This window comes from Trypanosoma conorhini (assembly GCF_003719485.1).
Source record: "Trypanosoma conorhini strain 025E chromosome Unknown Tco_14.4_contig_00397, whole genome shotgun sequence".
NCBI classification, from domain to species: Eukaryota; Euglenozoa; class Kinetoplastea; order Trypanosomatida; family Trypanosomatidae; genus Trypanosoma; species Trypanosoma conorhini.
The window spans coordinates 1-17,626 of record NW_021704486.1 but is presented as its reverse complement, the minus strand read 5'-3'; the positions used below and the strand labels follow the sequence as shown (position 1 = coordinate 17,626).

The 17,626-nt window shown below is 54.4% G+C and overlaps 7 protein-coding genes across 7 annotated transcripts, besides 12 other annotated features; all 7 read left to right on the top strand.

The window, feature by feature from the left end:
• Nucleotides 1-83: 83 nt before the first annotated feature.
• Nucleotides 84-111: a microsatellite.
• Nucleotides 112-119: 8 nt separating this feature from the next.
• Nucleotides 120-692, top strand: Tco025E_06146 (RNA polymerase-like protein; the record flags this gene model as incomplete). Its single annotated transcript, XM_029373034.1, has 1 exon — nucleotides 120-692. One exon carries the CDS (start codon nucleotides 120-122, stop codon nucleotides 690-692), a length of 573 nt encoding a protein of 190 aa, XP_029226855.1.
• Nucleotides 693-1,350: 658 nt separating this feature from the next.
• Nucleotides 1,351-1,367: a microsatellite.
• Nucleotides 1,368-1,374: 7 nt separating this feature from the next.
• Nucleotides 1,375-1,408: a microsatellite.
• A 494-nt stretch (nucleotides 1,409-1,902) lies between these two features.
• Nucleotides 1,903-3,201, top strand: Tco025E_06145 (transferase; the record flags this gene model as incomplete). The annotated part of the gene is made up of 1 exon (XM_029373033.1): nucleotides 1,903-3,201. The coding sequence occupies one exon, from the start codon at nucleotides 1,903-1,905 to the stop codon at nucleotides 3,199-3,201; it is 1,299 nt and encodes a 432-aa protein (XP_029226854.1).
• A 386-nt stretch (nucleotides 3,202-3,587) lies between these two features.
• Nucleotides 3,588-3,618: a microsatellite.
• Nucleotides 3,619-3,634: a microsatellite.
• A 212-nt stretch (nucleotides 3,635-3,846) lies between these two features.
• Nucleotides 3,847-3,873: a microsatellite.
• Nucleotides 3,874-4,657: 784 nt separating this feature from the next.
• Nucleotides 4,658-4,698: a sequence feature (A-rich).
• A 661-nt stretch (nucleotides 4,699-5,359) lies between these two features.
• Nucleotides 5,360-6,142, top strand: Tco025E_06144 (polypeptide deformylase-like protein; the record flags this gene model as incomplete). The annotated part of the gene is made up of 1 exon (XM_029373032.1): nucleotides 5,360-6,142. One exon carries the CDS (start codon nucleotides 5,360-5,362, stop codon nucleotides 6,140-6,142), a length of 783 nt encoding a protein of 260 aa, XP_029226853.1.
• Nucleotides 6,143-6,350: 208 nt separating this feature from the next.
• Nucleotides 6,351-6,372: a microsatellite.
• A 116-nt stretch (nucleotides 6,373-6,488) lies between these two features.
• Nucleotides 6,489-8,102, top strand: Tco025E_06143 (uncharacterized protein; the record flags this gene model as incomplete). The annotated part of the gene is made up of 1 exon (XM_029373031.1): nucleotides 6,489-8,102. The coding sequence occupies one exon, from the start codon at nucleotides 6,489-6,491 to the stop codon at nucleotides 8,100-8,102; it is 1,614 nt and encodes a 537-aa protein (XP_029226852.1).
• A 245-nt stretch (nucleotides 8,103-8,347) lies between these two features.
• Nucleotides 8,348-8,374: a sequence feature (A-rich).
• Nucleotides 8,375-8,522: 148 nt separating this feature from the next.
• Nucleotides 8,523-10,166, top strand: Tco025E_06142 (uncharacterized protein; the record flags this gene model as incomplete). The annotated part of the gene is made up of 1 exon (XM_029373030.1): nucleotides 8,523-10,166. One exon carries the CDS (start codon nucleotides 8,523-8,525, stop codon nucleotides 10,164-10,166), a length of 1,644 nt encoding a protein of 547 aa, XP_029226851.1.
• A 485-nt stretch (nucleotides 10,167-10,651) lies between these two features.
• Nucleotides 10,652-10,684: a sequence feature (A-rich).
• Nucleotides 10,685-10,730: 46 nt separating this feature from the next.
• On the top strand, nucleotides 10,731-12,485 carry Tco025E_06141 (uncharacterized protein; the record flags this gene model as incomplete). The annotated part of the gene is made up of 1 exon (XM_029373029.1): nucleotides 10,731-12,485. One exon carries the CDS (start codon nucleotides 10,731-10,733, stop codon nucleotides 12,483-12,485), a length of 1,755 nt encoding a protein of 584 aa, XP_029226850.1.
• Nucleotides 12,486-12,985: 500 nt separating this feature from the next.
• On the top strand, nucleotides 12,986-17,305 carry Tco025E_06140 (cleavage and polyadenylation specificity factor-like protein; the record flags this gene model as incomplete). Its single annotated transcript, XM_029373028.1, has 1 exon — nucleotides 12,986-17,305. The coding sequence occupies one exon, from the start codon at nucleotides 12,986-12,988 to the stop codon at nucleotides 17,303-17,305; it is 4,320 nt and encodes a 1,439-aa protein (XP_029226849.1).
• A 104-nt stretch (nucleotides 17,306-17,409) lies between these two features.
• Nucleotides 17,410-17,438: a microsatellite.
• Nucleotides 17,439-17,539: 101 nt separating this feature from the next.
• Nucleotides 17,540-17,584: a microsatellite.
• Between the last annotated feature and the right edge of the window lie 42 nt (nucleotides 17,585-17,626).

Genomic DNA, 17,626 nt, shown 5'->3' with positions numbered 1-17,626 from the left:
TTTTTGAGGGGGGTCGGCAGCTGCGTGGACGCTTCACGCTTCCTTGAGGACCCGTGCACGGACGATTAGTGAACCGGAAGAAAATATATATATATATATATATATATATATTGATAAGGATGTTTTACAAAATGGAACTGCAGAAAATCATCAAGGTGGAGCCCCACATGTTGGACCGGACACTGCATCGCCACCTTGCTAGATACCTGCGCAACGCTGTGGAGGGGCACCCTCTGCAGATGCCGCTCACAAAAGGGAGCAATGGGGAGTTGGTTCGTGTGGATCAAAGCTCATCTGCCGTCATCGTCGCGGTGCTGGACATCCTGAACACAGAATCGCTGGAAGGGAGAGTCTTAGATGACGGCGGGGTCGCGTTTCTGCTTCACTACGAGGCCCTTGTCTTCAAGTTGCATCGTGGGGAGGTTGTGGATTTGATGGTGGTGGGCGTGGAACGCGAGGGATGGTGGGGGAACGTCATGGGAGTTGGGAAAATGTACATCAGCCGCGGGCAGATGGGAAGCGAGTGGGTGTACGAAAGCGACGGGGTGGAAGGCATTTGGATTACGAAGGACGGCGCACGGTCTGTGAAAAATGGCGAACTTGTGCGGGTGCGTGTGGTTGCCGAGACGCCACAGTCCGAGGGCGTGATGGCGATAGGTAGCATGATCGGAACGCACCTGGGCACATTGTAACGAGTCAGCGCTGAAGGCAGGACTGCGTTGTGAAGCACCATCGCCCGGCCTTCGACTAAGATATTACATACATACATACATTACTTATTCTCTTTTTGTTGTCTGTGCTATCGGCCACTGAGGGGGTCTGTCGCACGGTAAGAGGCCTGTGCCAAATGCCAACAACTTTTTTTTTCCGGCTGTTGTTGTTAGTTGCCTAATTGCGTCCTTCTTTGTGGTGTGCTCCTTTCATTCCCCGCTTCCCCACGCGCACACACAGACACACAAATAATCGCAGAAGGAAGGCATCGATAAAGCGATAGTGAGTGGCTGTACATGGCGCAGGAAGGCACCCGCATAGCTGGCAAGTCATCCGAGGAGAACAAGCGCTCCTACTGCAGCTGGCACCGCATTGTACTTGGTGTGTCCGCAGTAGCTGTCGTGGCGCTCGCGTGGCGAAGCGTGTATAAGGCCAATCAGCGTGAGCTCTACCTGCGGCGAAAGATGGAGGAGGATAGACAGTTGCTGTCTGCGTTGGCAGAGGTTCCGGGCAAACGTTTTTTCGTCACAGATGTGAATCCTGAGGTTTTACGAAAAAAAGCACTGATTAACTGACCTCTTGTTGCCGTTTTTGTTCTTGTTTGGCATCTATGTCTGTGTGCCGCGTCTTTGTTGGAAATCTCTCTCTCTCTCTCTTTACCTATGTGTGTGTGTGTGTGTGTCTCGGTGCGTGTCTGCCTGGAAGAAGCGCATGCCTCAGGCCGCGTGATTCAAACTACTTCGCTTTCGCCGTTTCTTCCCCTTTTTGGTCGCACGTGTAGTCTCCGTTGCCTATATTACACCGGTGGTACGTGGCGTACAACTAGTAACTGTAGCAGTAGACGGAGCTTTTGACACGTCCGTCGGAGGGTTTGTTTTTGTTTCTCTACGGGAAGGTGGGGGAGACAGCAGGCAGGCTTTCTCTTTCCTTGGACAAAGGCAGGCCCCCCGTGCGACGTGTGCGGACACGGTTCATTTAGTTTCCTGGGGTCCACTCATTCGTAGCCGGGACACAGGAGGGCGGCGGCAGTTTCCACACTGACGCGCACTGTGGGGCAGGAAGGAAGAAGTAAAAAAAAAGAATCAAGGGCAAAATTTACTGGAACAGTGTCGCCGCTTGAGCGGGGGGAGTGGGGGAGGTAAACCGTTGCGGCCTCCTGCATTCTCCTCTCCCCCACGGCCCCGAGCGATGATGTCCGTAAAGGAGACACTGAACCGTGACGGCAACTCACCTCTGGCGCCATGTTGGACGTACTTTGACGACGAGGATTGTGGCGACGGGGTGCCTCGGCTCAGCAGCGATTGCAGCTCGCATGTCCTGTACGGCTGCGCGATTGGCCACGGTGGCGACCGCGGCTCTCTCGTGTACGGAGTTGGGGAAACGGTGAACGTTCCGTTTTCGTTTGGGTGTCCACTGGCGCTTAAGATATACCCAATCAGTATCACGGAAAACGAACTCGCGTTTATCCGGGCCCTTTTTGCCAGTGATCTCACTGCCTTCAACAACAAGGGCGGGAGTTGCGGGGTTTGTCGTCAAGTGCCATACTTGGTCCTTCCGTTGGCCATTGTCACGATTGGCGGCGTTGATCGTGGCATTCTGATGCCGAGGCATGACTACAGCCTTAAGCAGTTTCTGCTTGCCACCGGGCCCGCGGTTGAAGTTGTTGGCCATGGAGAGCGCGGAGAGGACGGCGCGGATGAGAAGAGGTTTGCCGCAAGTTCGCTGCTATCCCACCGTGTCTTTGAGCCAATTCGCGATTGCAAGGTCGTAACCGCCATCGCCTTTCAACTGGTTGTTGCCATTAGCCTCCTTGGTGAGGAGTTACCACATGTGAAGGATGGAATCTTGTGCCGCGGATTCACCCACAATGATATTCACTTGGACAATATTTTGTTAAACAGCGAATCCGGCTGTGCCGCACTCTGCGACTTTGAGCTTGTGGGGCACATTTCTCAGGACGGTGAGGAAATTCCCCCACCTGCCCTTCACCGGCTTCCACCGTACTGCAGACAATCACCCCATGGTCTTTTCTCCCCCACAGCTGACACATGGGCTCTCGGCTTGGTGGTGCTTTCGTTGTTAACTGGCGTCGATCCACTCTTCGACGACGCCAAGCTTATGGATGACTTTGGCGACGGCCCGCTTTTGCAGAGTTACACGGAGTCGGAGGGGACAGTGCCTGTGCCCGATTGGGAGGGAAACATCAAGGCACACGTGGAGGCGCTGCTGCTCCGCGATGATCCCACCGGCCAACGTTTGGCGGACGCAGGGCCACTGCTGGAACTCTGCGCAAAATGTCTCGTCAATCGCGCTGGGGCCTCTCCGAGCGTCGCCGTGGAGTTGCTGAGCCAGCCGCTCTTTAGCAGCCACATAAACTCTCCTCAGGAGGCAGAGTTCATCTTGAAAGTTTGGGCAGAGAGCCACCGCGGCGCCCCGCCGCTGAAAGCTGCACGCGACGGCACTGAAAGCCCTGAATCTCAGCCCCTCTGAGATGTGGTGTGAATGAAGGGGCAAAAACAAAGAGAGAGAGAGATAACAAACAAACAACACCAACGGCGGGAAATAGGTGTGCATCCCATGCTACATAAAGCGACAAAGGATAATGTGAAGGAGGGCACAGCAGCAGGAAAGAAGAGAAAAACGGAGATAATGTGACCTGGATGAAGTGAGAGAAGTTCCGTGTAGTAAATGAAAATGTGTTTTTTTTTTCCCCCATCTCTCTCTTACAATCATTATTTCAGCTGTCGGGTGGCGGTGGTCGCGCTTTGTGTGTGTGTGTGTCACACTGTTACGGAACTTTTTTTGTTTTATTACCTTCCGTTAACAGTATATTAGCCCTTGCGGCCGTGGTTGCTTTTGTAGCGGCTGCCGCGTCGTTGTTGTTGTTTTTCGTTTGTTTGTTTGTTTTTGCAGTGATGTTGTTTGTGCTCGCGGAGGTGCGACGCCGCAGCGAAGGAGAACCTCGAGAGGGAATTGTTGGTGACGGAGGCGGCGGGTTGAAGGAGAAGCAACTAGCGAAGCTCGTAAAATGCGTGAGTGGGAAGCAGACGCAGAAGGCGGCGCCGATGGAGGTGTTTGATGGTGACGACGCAAAAAGATTGCTCATGAATGTGCGAGCACAACGTGTGTGGGCGGGTGTGTGTGTGTGTGTGTGTGTGTGTGACGAAGGCGAAGCCGCTGCGAAACCAAAGAGGCGACGTCCGTGCCGTATTAGCCAGAGCACGGCGGAGGCGCCGCCGCACTGACGCGAGGGAGAAAGAAAAGAAGGACAAAAAGGGCCCTAAGGGGTGAGGGCGGCGGCCAGTGGGAGGCCAACATTCTGGCGGGTGTAACGAAAGGAAAAGAGTACTGCCTCCGGCTCCGTGAGGGAGTCTGAGGGAAGACAGGCCCCACAGAAGCAGATAGAGCGAAAGAAAGGAAAAGAAAAGAAAAAGTGTGAAACAGAACGACCGAAAAAAACAACAACAACAAGAAATACATGAATGTATTTTTTCTTTTCTTTTAGTCTGTGCGCCTTTTGAGTTTTTTTTTTCTTTTAGTATTACTACTAATGGTTCTGTGGCTGTGCGCTGTTTCGATGATAGCCGTAAGGAGCGGCACCTGGGGGCGGGTAGACGTGATCGTCATGCCTGTGATGCAACACGTCGTTTGAACCCCCTCCCCCCTCGTTATCCCCTTCTCCGCTTTCAATTCGCTCTTTGTGGTTGTTTTTTTTTGGTTGTTTTGTGTGCGTCAACCACGTTTCAATATATCACCGCCGTCAGCATGAGCAGGACGCGGGCACGCGCATGTTTATGTATTCGCGCATATGTGCGGTTTCGTGCCCCCCGCCAAGCTGGCGAGACGCCCCAGCGTGTAGTAGGAGGAACAAAAGTGACTTTCCCTTCAGCTGGTAGTGCTGAAAGGCGTCTCTTCCGCCATGTATCTTCTTTTGCCTTGTTGTGTGTTTCGCTCCCGTTTACGTTTTTTTTTGTGTTTTCGTGTTTCTCCGCGTGCGTGGTGCCGAGGCCGTGCCGTGTGTGTGCCGCCGTGCTTGCAGAAAGACCCGCCGCCTCTCCCCCGCCGAAAGTCGTCGCGGTTTTCTTTTTCTCGTTCCTCTCGCGCGCCAGGCTTGCCGCTGTCAAGGGGGTGGGCGTCATAGATGGTGCGGGTGATGCGAAGGGAGGCGTGGGGCTGCTGGCGGAAGGAAAAGGCTGACGAAGCAAAAAAAAGAAAAACGCAAGTGCAGCAAAAAAAAGAAATGTGAAAAGGAGGAGGGACACACCTACACAAATGCATAACAAAAAAAATGGCACTTAAAGTAGGAGGGAGAGCGAACGCGAGTGAGAAAGAGGGTGTGTTGACGCGTAGCAATGCGGTCTGCAAAGAAAAGACGGGGAATGAATGCATGCCCCCTCAATCGTCCAACGTGTTGCGTCGGTTGTGTTTGTGAAATTGCTCCAGCACAACTTCTTCGCTGGGCACTGACGTTTTTTTCCCCTCCGCTGCGGCTGGCCGCTGTCGCCACGACAGTTCGCTTCGCTTGCCTGCGATTCCTATTTCTGCAGCGCAAATGTGGAGCCAATAAACTTTTTTTTTTTCTCTTCGCGTGTCTCTCCGCTTTTTATTTTTGTTTGCTTTTGGCAGTTTTAGGGGTCCTCTGGCTTTCATGCTGAGGCGTCTGTCACGGACGGCGCCTGCGTTGGGCCTGCGGCGGTCGGCGGCACGTGAAAAGCGGCTTAAAGACCGCATCGCCGCGCAGTTGGAAATCGAGGCGCAAGTGAAGTCCAGAGTGGCCTGTTATCCGCATCGCTCCCTCACACGGCCCGCGCTGCGTCTGGACAAAAACCATATAAATACCCCGCTTTTTCACTCGCAGCTTCTCAATTTGAAGAAAATGGCGACTGACTTGCGGTGTATTTCCTTCAGTGCCCCAAAAGGGCACTGGGACGCCACGGTTGTGCTTATCAAGAGCCAGCCAGATGACGAGGCGTTTGAGGTGTGGGTGAGCCCCAGCGTTCCTGGCTACGACGACCGAACCTCCATTGCTCCCATGTACGGGATGTGGGAAAACTGTATTTCGTGTGGGGCGACCACTGCCTGGGTCCTTCGACCGCAGTCTATCACGTGTAATGGGTGGGATGAGTATGGAAATGAGAAGGCGGAGGTGCTGGATGGCATGCGGGCGAGGTGTCTCATGCATGAATTAGATCACCTGCATGGAAAAACGATTATGCAACAGGCGTTGGGACCGGAATTTATCGTTAGCGGTATATCTATGGGACAGAGAGACTTATGGCCGCCCAATTTTCCCTCCGCCGAGGCGTATATGACCGCTCCACTCCAGTTCTTTGATTACGTTAAAAATACTCCTATTGTTCCTCCAGGGATGGAGTGGTGGTTTGCACAAAACATGCAGCAGCAGTTTGAAGACGCCCGCCTGAACCAATAGCGCGTATCGTGCTTACTGAATTCTGACGCTGCTGCTGCTTTTTTTTTGTCCGCGGTGCTTTGGTTCGGAATTTCTTCTTCTTCGTTGGAAGCTGCGGATACACATTTTGGGCAGGAATGAAGCAGCTTGTTTGCGCTCGGTCTCTCTTGTGCTTGCTGAGCATGTTACTGCAATAATGTGGTTGACCCTCCTTCGTTACTTTCTCTCGGTGCGTGTGTGTGTGTGTGTGTCGGTTGATGAATTGTTGCTCTTTTGTTTTCCTTGACGTGGCAATTCTGCTGAAAAGGGGGGGCAGACGGCGCTGGGCGAGGAGGGCCGGCGGCCCAGCGGACCGTCCTTTTGCGCAATGGCGCGGCCTGCGGACAACCCGCAGAAGTACAACACAATTGGCGTGGCCACGACGCTGGGGTGGGCGAAGGATGACGACGCCCGGGAGTACATGCAGCTGCTTCTGATGCGCGCCCACCCTATTCTTTTGGCGCACAAGTGGAAGATCAAACATTTGAAAGAGTTTTACCCGCGTAGCGCGCGTTTGTTGGGGCTTAATGTGAACAAGGGTGACGAGGTGTGCGTCCGATTTCGTGCCCCGGGTGCGAAGACCACCTTTCTCCCCTTCAGCGAGGTGCTCTGCACACTGCTGCACGAGATTGCACACTGTCAGTATTCCAGACACGACAAGTACTTCTGGGGCCTGTACGCTCAGCTTGTTGTCGAGTGTGAGCGGTTGGAACTGGGCATGGCGTCTGGGAAGAACGAGAGAACGGCTGGCCGAACGTTCCGTTTCACAGGAGTTCATCGCTTGGGTGGAAGCGGACCCTCGCCGCGTCCAGCGTGTCCAAGTTCACTGCGGCAGCTCCTTGCGGAGGCCGCGCAGAGACGACTTGAGCAGACGCGTTGGGGTGAAGGTGACGGATGTGGCCGCGATGATGCTGCCATGTCAAGTACGCCGCCGAGCCAGGGTGGTTGGCCCTGTCCGCGATGTGGGAATGTTAATCTATCTACTCTTACGGTGTGTGATTTCTGCTCCGACGCCGTGGACCGCAACGGAGGCGAACAAGGATGGGACTGTGCACGGTGCTCGTTTCATAACTACTGCAGTCTGCAGCGCTGTGAGGCGTGCAACTGTGCACGCCTAGCCCTGCCTGGTCTCGCACGGTTTGCCGTGCAGCACATAAGGCCTCTGGCCACCTCGACGGTGGACTTGTCTGCGTACAGTTTCCTGGGTCGCTTGGCGGATTATCTTGACCCTATCCTTCGGGAAAAAGAATGGCAAGTGATCTGCCTCCATGAGTTCTCTCCAACAACGACATCGGTGATGTCGCGCGGGGAAGTCGTCGAACCAGGGCGCGCCGTGGTGCGAGTACGTCTTCGTTCCCCATGTAGAGCCTCTGAGTTGCTGCCCGTGGCATGCGTCTGCACCGCTGTCCTTCACCAGCTGGCTCACCTGACAGAAGGTCAACATGGGGTCGCGTTTCTAGAAGCTTGGGTGGCATTGCTGCATCGCTGCCTGAGGACGGAAGCGGCGCAAGCGGAGGAGGCGGTGGTTTCCGGGGAGAATAGAGAGAGTATGCTTCAGTTTACGAGACAGTTAGAGCGCATACTTAAGTATGAAAAGGATGATGTGAAGAAGCCACTGGCGGGGTCTAAAATGCAGTGTCTCTTTGCCGATTGCGGGAATGCTGTGAAGCGCGAGAGGTCCTCTGAAGGCATTGCAGTGAAGAGCGAATGCCGCCAGGACGGCGTTGACTACTCTGGAAGTTGGGCATGCAGCAGGTGCCACTTTCGCAGTCTTGTTGGGGCATTTCTGTACTGTGAGATGTGTGGCGCACCTCGCCTCCTCCTACCGTGCTGGGAGAGTCGCGTGGGTTCTTTAGATGCACCTGTCATCATTGACGACGAGGACGATGAGGAGGAGGGAAACGCCCCATACGACAAGGATGATGCAATGGTGATAATTTGACGGTCGAGTTTGCGCGTGGCGTGGCTCCTTTTGAAATCTGTTTGCTGCTGGGTTTTGCCAATGCGGTAAATTGGCGAAAGATAAGAGTGGATCATTGCGCTTTGCGTCACCCACTTTGTGATTTTTGTACATGCACGTGTGGTTGTGTTTTGTTGTTGTTTATTTGTCCCTTTGTTTTTTTTATCTCTCTTTTCTTCTTTCCGTCGTCTTCTGCACTGTTGTGCATCTCTTGGCTGTAACCCTGATTTCTTTTATTTCTTTGTTTTTTTTTTCATTTGTGTGTGCGTGTGTGTGCCTCACACCTCCCGCTCCCTTTCTCTCACTCTGCATGGGACCCCGCATTCTTTCTCCACTGATGCTGCGGCGGAAAAGAGGCGTAGGCGCGCCGTTGGTTTCCCACTCGTTCCAGCGGTGTCGTGGATGGAGGTAGACGCCGCGTACGCAAACCTGTTCGGCACGGAGGGAAAGGCCGCCGTACTCGGGTGCGATGAAATCGGGCTCGTGCCGCGGGACTTGCTTCACCGTCCCAAGAAGTTGTTTAAGCGGGCAGGAGACGATAAGAACGCGGTGCTCGTGCGCTATACGCTGACGGAGCGTGCGCGGCAGAACAACATACGCAAGGTGCTGGCAATTAAGAATCGCCTCATCGTGGAAGGCGAGGTGCATCAGAAGTGGAAGGAACGCTGCAAGCTCTTTCCGGACGCCCCCGGGGTGCCAAAGATACCAAAGGCCGTGATGGAGAAGTTGCTGGCGGAACTGGACACTGAAACCGAAGACGACGACGCCATTGATGAGTTGGGCCTCGTCAGGCCAATTCCGCAGTACGGCGGTGCGCAGGAGGCCGGTACGCCGCAACAACCCCCCGTTGCCGATGGCGGTGAGGGCACGGCATCAAATGCCGCTCCGTTGGCGTTAGAATCTTCGCAGTCAACGCCCAGGCGGTCCTCCGGACGGGGAACCTCTGTGGTGTCCGACCGCCTGGCCTCCGCCTCAAAGCGAGAGGCTAGCGCAAAGGGGCTGTATACGCATGTCTTGAGGCAGTTTCGGACCAAACACGCGAATGACGCAGCCGATGGGGGGCAATTCGCCCTCAGTCGTAAGAGTAGCGGAAGTGGTGTGTCGCGGCGTCCAAGACCGCCGCCGGATCCACCTTTTTTACCGCCCGTCTCATACCCATGTCGTGACTCCGCGACACTGAAATTGGAGTTGGAGGAGCTGGACGAGTATCGTCGCTTCCTGCTGCGGTACGCGCACGACAGTTCTGCCATGGCGCAGGAGTACAGTGACTTTACCCGTTCCTTGCGGAAGGCAAATGAGGCGGAAGGCGCCAAGGAAGGAGCGGCGGCGGGCGCTTCAGTGTCCTCCGCTGTCAGGAATGCCGATGGTGCAAATGCACTTGGGCATGGGGCGGCGGAGGGGTTTACGAAGACGTCACCAGTTGCGGGGGCCGCGTCTGCCCATGAGCGACAACTCGCCGCGTATGTGCGTCTGGCGCAGTTGGAGGTGCAACGAAACAAGTCAAACTACAAGAAGTGGAACGGATTTATGGATGAGATGGAAGGGGTGCAGCCGGTAGGTACAATTGCGGCAGAGCTGCGTGCTCGGGCCAAAGTGGGTGTGTTCCCCACCTTTGAAAATTACGTGCAATCGGTGAAGGAGAGGGCACGGCGGCGGGAGAAGGCGCTGTGGGATTACAAGAAGCAACAGCAGAAGCTCAACGGCTTCCTTGAAGCCAAGGATCGTCACACGGAAGAGAATATGGCGAAGGTAAAGAATACACGCAAAAACGTCATTATGGAGGCACACCTAGTTCAAGACGAGATCAAGAGGCGAAACAGAGAGCACGAAGCTCGACGCCGCAGAATGAGGGAGTACCGGGTGCAAGTGGGGTTGTCAAGGAAGGAAATGCGGGCCGCCGAACGTCACATGAAACGGCTTCTGCGTGCAAAAGAAAAACGCTTCGAGCACGACGCGGAGGAACTTTTTAGACAATCACTGAAGGGCAAAATTCACGGAATGGACGCGGCGAAGAGGTGGGACATGAAGTTGGTGCGTATTCCATAGCTGCATGGAAGTTTTGTGTGCATGTAAAGAGGAAGCGGGGTTTGCACCGACAAGCGAGGAAGAAAAAAAAGGTTCTTTAACAGCTACGGTGTTCCTATTTTTATTGGTGATGCCTCAGCGGGAGAGGGAAATAACGAACAACACGGAGGATGCGTTGATGCGAGATATCTGCATATGTTTCTTGTTGTTTTTTTTTTTTGTCTCTCATACTATTGCTGTATTGGCGTGCGTGTGCGTGTCGGATGTATTATATATGCATGCGTGCACGGTTCCATGACATGTGTGAAGCTTGTTTCTCATGTAAACGCGAGAGATGACGTTATAGATTGGGAGATGAAGTACTGCTGCCTGCCCCCTGTGCTTTGGTCTGGGCTGTGTGCCGTGTTTGCATCCTCGCCGTCTCTCTTCCCATGGTTTCGTTAGAGGAGAAGGTGGTGCGGTTGAGTTGGGCTCGGGTGTGGGGCTGGTCCGGGGAGTGGCGCGGGTTTTTTTTTATTTCTTCCTTTTTTCTTCTTTTTGACTGCGTGGCTTGGGACCGACCGAGGCGTTGCTTCGCGGGGAGTGATGCCAGAAAACCACGGAAGCTCCCACGAGCCGTTTGCGAGCGGGGGTGGGGAGAACGCCGGGGCCACGGAGACGCCGGCGGCGCAGACTCTCAATGCGGTGGCCAAGTCTGTCCAGCGAAAGGCAAGTATGCCACGGTCGCCAGGGTTCTTCAGCTACGCCCAAATGATCGCCATTGCTGCCTCTTCACGAGGAGCTACTTTTCCAGCACAGGTGAATCGGACTGCCTCCAAACCACTCCCATCCTTTTGCCCTCCTGACAAAAGCTGCCTCGATTTGGCAGTGTCAGACCGCGTGACGCTGGTTTTATCGACAGTGACTCCGCCACGCTCCCCCGTGGTCGCTACGGTGATGTTGCACGTGTACGACCTGAGCCTCGGTCTTGTTAATCGGCACAGTCAGGAACTGCTGGGATTTCACGTTTCTGGCCTCTACCACAGCGCAGTGGTTTGCTACGGAATGGAGTTCTTTTTTGGTGGCGGAATAAGCGCTTTGGGAGCTGGCCGTACGCGTTTTGGGAAGAAGTACGAAACGCTTTTACTTGGCACAACAACAAAGACGCTTTCTGAGTTTATGACGTGGATTCGTCAGCTCGAGGAGGACAAGTATCACGCGAGTGCGTACCACCCGATTGAATGCAACTGTCACAGCTTTACCAACGATGCTGTAACCTTTCTACTCGGTTCAAGCACTGCCATGCCTTCGTTTCTTTTCACCACCACCGAGCAGCTTTGCAAATCGGGGCTGGGCACAGGCGTGGTGGAGCTCTTGACATGTTACTCCCCATACACAAACTACATCATGAATCGTGGGCGGCACCAACAAGGGCTGGAACAGCTGCGCGCCGCGATGTCTGTTACAATGTCTGCAGCTGCATGCGCTCTAAACACGGAACCACCCCCGTGTGTTGTTCTCTTCCGCGTAGATGACCCTCTCAAGGGTCGCAAGGCCTTTGAATCACTCAAGCCGTATGTGGAGCAGTTGCAAGAACGCAGGCAAGTCGGCCCAGACGCCAAACTGGCCTTGATATCCGCAGAGCTCATCGGTGCAGGTGTCGAGACGATGGATCCGATGATTTTTACTGATTATGCCGATCTCATTGTCCGTATTTTGGTCCACACACATAGAACGCTGTGGGGACCCGTGCTGAACTCTCTGCGTATAGCTCTGCTACACAAGGGGGTGTTGTGCGCCTGTCTTTCCCACCCTACTTTCTCTGGTTTACTGGCAATTGGTGCGCGGGATTTTCTAAACATGACTCCTGACGGCAAACTTGCGCTGCTGCGGGTTTTATGCAATTTGTCTTCGAGTTTTCAAGGCGCTCTGACACTGAATTCCAACCGGTTTGCTTTTCTATGGGTGAGCGTCGTCGGACTGGCGCTCGCGGATTATAAAAACGGTGCCATTGTTTACACGGGCGCCACCCTGGCCGTAGATTTGGCACATGCATTTGTCCTGACGAGACTTCCTCAGCTGTCGCAGGAACATGCTGCATCCAGTTCTTTTCTTCGCATTAGTCGGTTGGTGACAGTTCTGCTCTTTTACCTGCAGCACTGGCCCCAAGGGCGAATACCAGAGGCGACGATGAACATGATGCTTCTTGCCCTCTTCTTTCTCATGTCCAGCAGTCGAAAAGTTGTAGACTTTGCGGCAAACCATGGATTCAGACTAAGCTATGACTCCATGCTAAAGAGGGCACAGACGAACGAGAGTAAAGCACTCCTTGCTCTCATGCATGCCCTTGAGCGGCCTTGATGCTTGAGTTGCGCCTCGGCTATTACCCGAGCGACTCTGTGGGGGCGATAAGGGAGGAGGCAAATCCTGCGAATAAGAGAGATAAGGATTTATTTTGTTCTGAGCGTGTTTCTATTGTTTTGGGTGCCGCTTACAGACCCCGTTTCAGTGATAATTCTCCCTTGGTTTTGTTGTTTTTCGCGTCTTATTCCCTCTTTAGTTAAATATCATATTTTTTGTGTGGAAAATAAAGACCTTTTTTTTTTTAGTTGAAATGGATTGTGTCGGAGTGTGTTGCCTCCGTTCCCGCCGCTGCCTCTGTGAATGTATGTGCGGCGTAAACACTTGATTGCGGTTGTGCCTGTTTATGTGCAATTTGCCTCCGTTTTACTTTTCCTCGTTTTCTCTGCTTGTGTGTGTGTGCGTGAGTGCAATTGCCGCCCGCTCGCTCGCCCGACTTAGAGGGAAAGGAGGCTTGTCAAACACACTGAAATAGCTCTTACACGTGCCGCGTTGGTGAAATGCTGCACGCGGCCGTGAAACCGAGTTTTCCTGCGTCGGGCGTAACCCACTCCCTCGTTGGTCAATTCTCCGCCGGGCTTCCCGCGGGGGTGCGGGAGCTGATTCTGTTTAAACAGAACAACCTTGAGCTCTGGCGAATTCCATGTGGACAAGAGGGGGGGTCGCCGCTGTCGTACGTCACCAGCACGCAGCTAAACGCACCGCCTGTGTCAGTTGCCATGTGCCGACCTCCTGGGTTTAACGTGGATGTCGTCGTCATGTGCCTTGACGACTTTCACGTGTCATTTGTTCAATACGACCCGGTGCCTATGCGGCTTCGCACCTTGGCACTCGTGCAGTTGGACGATAGGGAGGTGGTGGGTGAGGTGTCCCCCTTGGAGCCCATCATGCGGGCGGATCCGACGGGGCGCTTTGTCGCCGTATTGGCACGCCGACGTCACATGTTTTTAATTCCCTTGTTGGGTCTAAATCGGTCCGACAACGGCGATAACGTCAACGGAAGTTGTACAGATGATGCGGCCGACACTGAAGCGAAGGAAGCCACTGCGCCCGTAGATGACTGGGGTGACGAAGACGACTACAAGGGACTCGCTACTGAGGGGGACCATTCCACACCGCCCGAGGCAACGACGACGACGACGACGACGCACATACCCTCTGGGGAGCACAACTCCAAGGTTGTGGGTGTGTCGGATGGGCTCCTCCACGTTGGCGCCCCCGCTATGTTTTCCATTGCGTTAGCGGCCAACGGTTCCATTCGCTATGTGCGCGACATGCAATTTATTGAGTCATCCGGGGAGCCCATTGTTGCCTTTTTGTGCGAACGCCACCCCACATGGGCAGGTCGTGTGAAGTTGGTGGAGTGGCGCACCAAGGCGGTGGAATCGAAAATGTTGTCCTCCCAAGTAGTTTGGGTACAAATATCAGCTGCATCGACGCCTAATCGAAAGCTACTGCTCATTGGTGAGGTGGACGATGTTCCATACAACGTGACACACATGACCCCCGTTGGACCATTTGCGCAGATTCCCTCAGGCGTCGTTTGCCACGGCATCAACACTGTGATGCACGTCACGACAAAGCGCGGGTACGGCGTCTACCTGAACAACGGCGGAATGGAGGAGTGTGCAAACAGCAAGTCATCAGCCATGTCCTTTGGAAAGGTGGGCTGGAGCGACCCTCAGATGGAAACTTCAACGGCCCTCTTTAGGGTCAATCTCTCCTTGGCAAACTGCACGGCGGCCTCGATGGGCACCGCAAATGAGATGCTGCGGTTACTTGCTGTGTCGGAAGAGGATGGGGTGGTGCTCACGCTTACCTTCGCGGCACAGAGTTCCTTCGTGCAAAGCATTCGCATCAGTATCCTGGGGACTGGCTGTTACTGTTCAAGCATTTCTCCCATTGGAAACCAGCTTTTCTTTTTGGGATCCGTCTGTGGCGATTCCTGCCTTGCCAAGATTGATATGCTTCACGACGAGGTGGCAGAACGATTTCGGATTATAGATCGTATTGAGGCTGTGGGTTGCATTGCGGATGTTGACGTCGTGGACTGTACTTCGCTCGCTGAAAACGACCCGAGTCAGCGAGACAGCATCAACAGCACTTCACTGGATGACATGCCGTACGCGGAGTTGTTGCGAAGCACAACACTGGAGCCGATGCCAAGCGTGTCCATCGCGGAGTGTCGGGCGGTCATGGATTTGGCTGTGTGCGCAGGCCGTGGCGGGAGCGGTGCTCTTTACGTGATGCGGCAGTCCGTCCGAAACAATGTGTTTCGTAGGGAGAACGTGAATGCGGTCTCTGCGTTCCTCCTGGAGCTCCCGCATGCTCAGAAGCGTTCGCGTGGCGAACATGAGGAAGAGGAGGGCGCCACGCACCCTCCACTGCATCTCGCACCGTCCTACTTACTTCTCACAGGGGTTTCATTCACGATCCTTTTCACGGTGCGTGAGGAATCCCTACAGCATGTGCGCCGCTCAGAGTTTCTTACGGCGTATAGAACGGTGTTCGCGACCGAAATCCCATGGCTGAACGCCTTGCTGCAGGTGACGGAGAGGGAAGGGCGCATAATTTCCTGCGATGGAAGGACGTTGCTGCATAAGTTTACTGTCGTCACAGAACGGGAGGCGGGTAAAAAGCGACTCGTGAGGTCTGCCTCTGTCATGGCTGATTTGATGCTATTGTTTGTTCTCGTAGAGGGTGGGACCCTTTTGCGGTTTTCGCTAAAGACGGCACAAGCGGCTCCCACCAAGGAGGTGTTTGCAGAGGGCGTCACCGCCTTTGCGTTATGGCAGGAGCAGCGGCGTGTGGTGAGAGTTGCCACGGATGCGACCATGCTTATCAGCGAGGTGGAGTCTGGCGCGACGTATGCAAGCTTCCCGCAGTTTGCCACCTTGCCGCCCTACAGCATTCTTGGCACGGACGTGTCGAGCAAAGGCGAAGTTGCCGACGAGGAGCTTCCCCGCGTGACTCACGTGGAGGTGGTGACGTTGCGCGACGAGAACGCCGTGGAGGCGACGGCACTTATTGTCATTCTCGCCACCGGTGAGCTGGCGGTGTATAGGGTGACGCCCTCGGACTCCTTTGGCCCGCTCCGCCTAACGAAGTCGATGCATCACTTTTTAGATAATAAAGCGGAACGTGAGGTGATTGAGTCTATTGAAATGAAAAGGCAACGCTTGCAGCGGGAACGTGGGATGATTGAAAATGATACTCAGTTGATGCGGCAGTACAGCCGCCGCATTGTTCCTTTTGATGCCATCGGTGGGAATGCAGGGGCTTACGTTTGTGGACAACATCCCCTGTTTCTTTTCTGGGACCGAAGAACGCGGGAACTTGCGGCGTACCGTCATCAGACGTTGGGGCCTGTGCGCGGTTTTGTGCCTTTTCGACTCATATCTTCGGGATACGTCTACTGCTGTGAAGGGTTTGTTGACTTTGCCTCCATGAATACGTATTGCCGGCCAGGGGGTCAGGGCTGGTTGGCCCGCAGGATCCATCTCGGGGTGACGCCGCATTTTGTGGTGTATCACCCACCGGCGAGAAGCTGTTTTGTGGTGACGTCATCGAAGGAGCCTTTTCGACCAAAACGCGCTCCTTTTGACCTTCAACTAAACATCGTCTACGATGAAGAGGCCGGCGGCGTGCAGAGCGTTACAACGGAGGTGCCTGCATGTAACATGCCGGCGGTTGCCCCAAATGCGGGTGTTCGTGTGCCAATGGTGGACAGATTTGAGATCCGCTTAATGTCCACCACGGATTGGGCTTGCACGGATACGCTTCTCCTGGAAGAGAACGAGCAGGTGTTGGGGGCGGAAATGATGGAAATCCACGCGGACAAGGATGCGGAGGGAGTTCATACGGCACCTGTCTGCGTGGTGAGTACGGCTTTCCCACTTGGGGAGGATGTCACCTGCAGGGGTCGCATTCTTCTTCTTTCAACAATGTGTACGAAGCGGAAACGGAAGCTACTTATTTTCCACTCGGAGCCTCTCAATGGACCTGCCACCGCCGTTGCGGGGATCTGCAATCACATTGCTGTTGCCGTGGGGGGAACAATCAAGCTGTTTCGCTTTGATTGGGAAAATCGGAAGCTCGTGGTGGGTGCTCTGTTGTACGCAGAGGTGTACGTCACGCGAATGTCGTCGTTCCGCAACTATCTCATTTATGGAGATTTGTTCCGCTCCTGCGCAATTGCCCGTTTCACCGAGGCGAACCACACACTCAACGTGCTTGGAAAGGATCGCAACGCCGTGTCGGTGGTGCACTGTGACATGATGTACCACGATCGTGCGTTTGGTATTTTGTGCTCCGACGATGCGAGGAATCTGCTGGTGATGGGGTACACGCCGCGTGTGCAGGAGACCGAGGCGGGGAGGCCGAACAAAGTGCTCGAGTCGGTCTTGTCGCTTGACGGCGAATACCGCCTTCCAGGGGGCTGCCTTGCCAAATCGCTGCGGTTCCGCTCCCTCGCGGGAAACTCTAGCGTCACGCTGTACGTCACCAACTACGGCGAGTTGGGGTTCATTGTGCCGATTGGCGAGCAGGCAAACAGGACGGCGTCGTGGCTGATGCGTCGTCTTCAGATGGAGCTGCCGCACGACGCGGGGCTCACCCCGCGCATGTTCCTCGGCTTGAGTCAAGACTCGCTGCGGACGGCGATGCGGGCAAAGGAGATGCTTGTGTCTGCCGCGCTGCTGCACGAGTTCTTCTTCCTTGACGTCCGCACGCGGAAGACTATCGCCTCCGCCGCCTACACGCAGCTGGAGCGTGTCAACAACGTTGCCGCGCTCGTGTACGAGGAGTGCAACTTGTTTTAGCCGCCCGCTCTCACGCCCCCGTTGTGTGTCTGTGGAGCGCCCAACTGTAATTTCTTTTTATTCGTCTTTTCATCCATATAACATAAGTTGGGTCTGGGCATATGAACAGAAACAACAACAACAACAAAACAACCGCCAAAAAAAAAAAGCTGGAGTCGATCGAAGAGGCGGCGCACGATAGGAAAGGATGTGTCGCGTAAAGGCGATCTCGGAACTGTGAGGTAATTGAGAGAAGTTTTTTTTGTTGTTGCTGTTGTTTTGTCTTCTTTTTTCATTTTTGCTAATGGGTGCTGTGGTGTACTTCCCTCCTCTCTCTCTCTC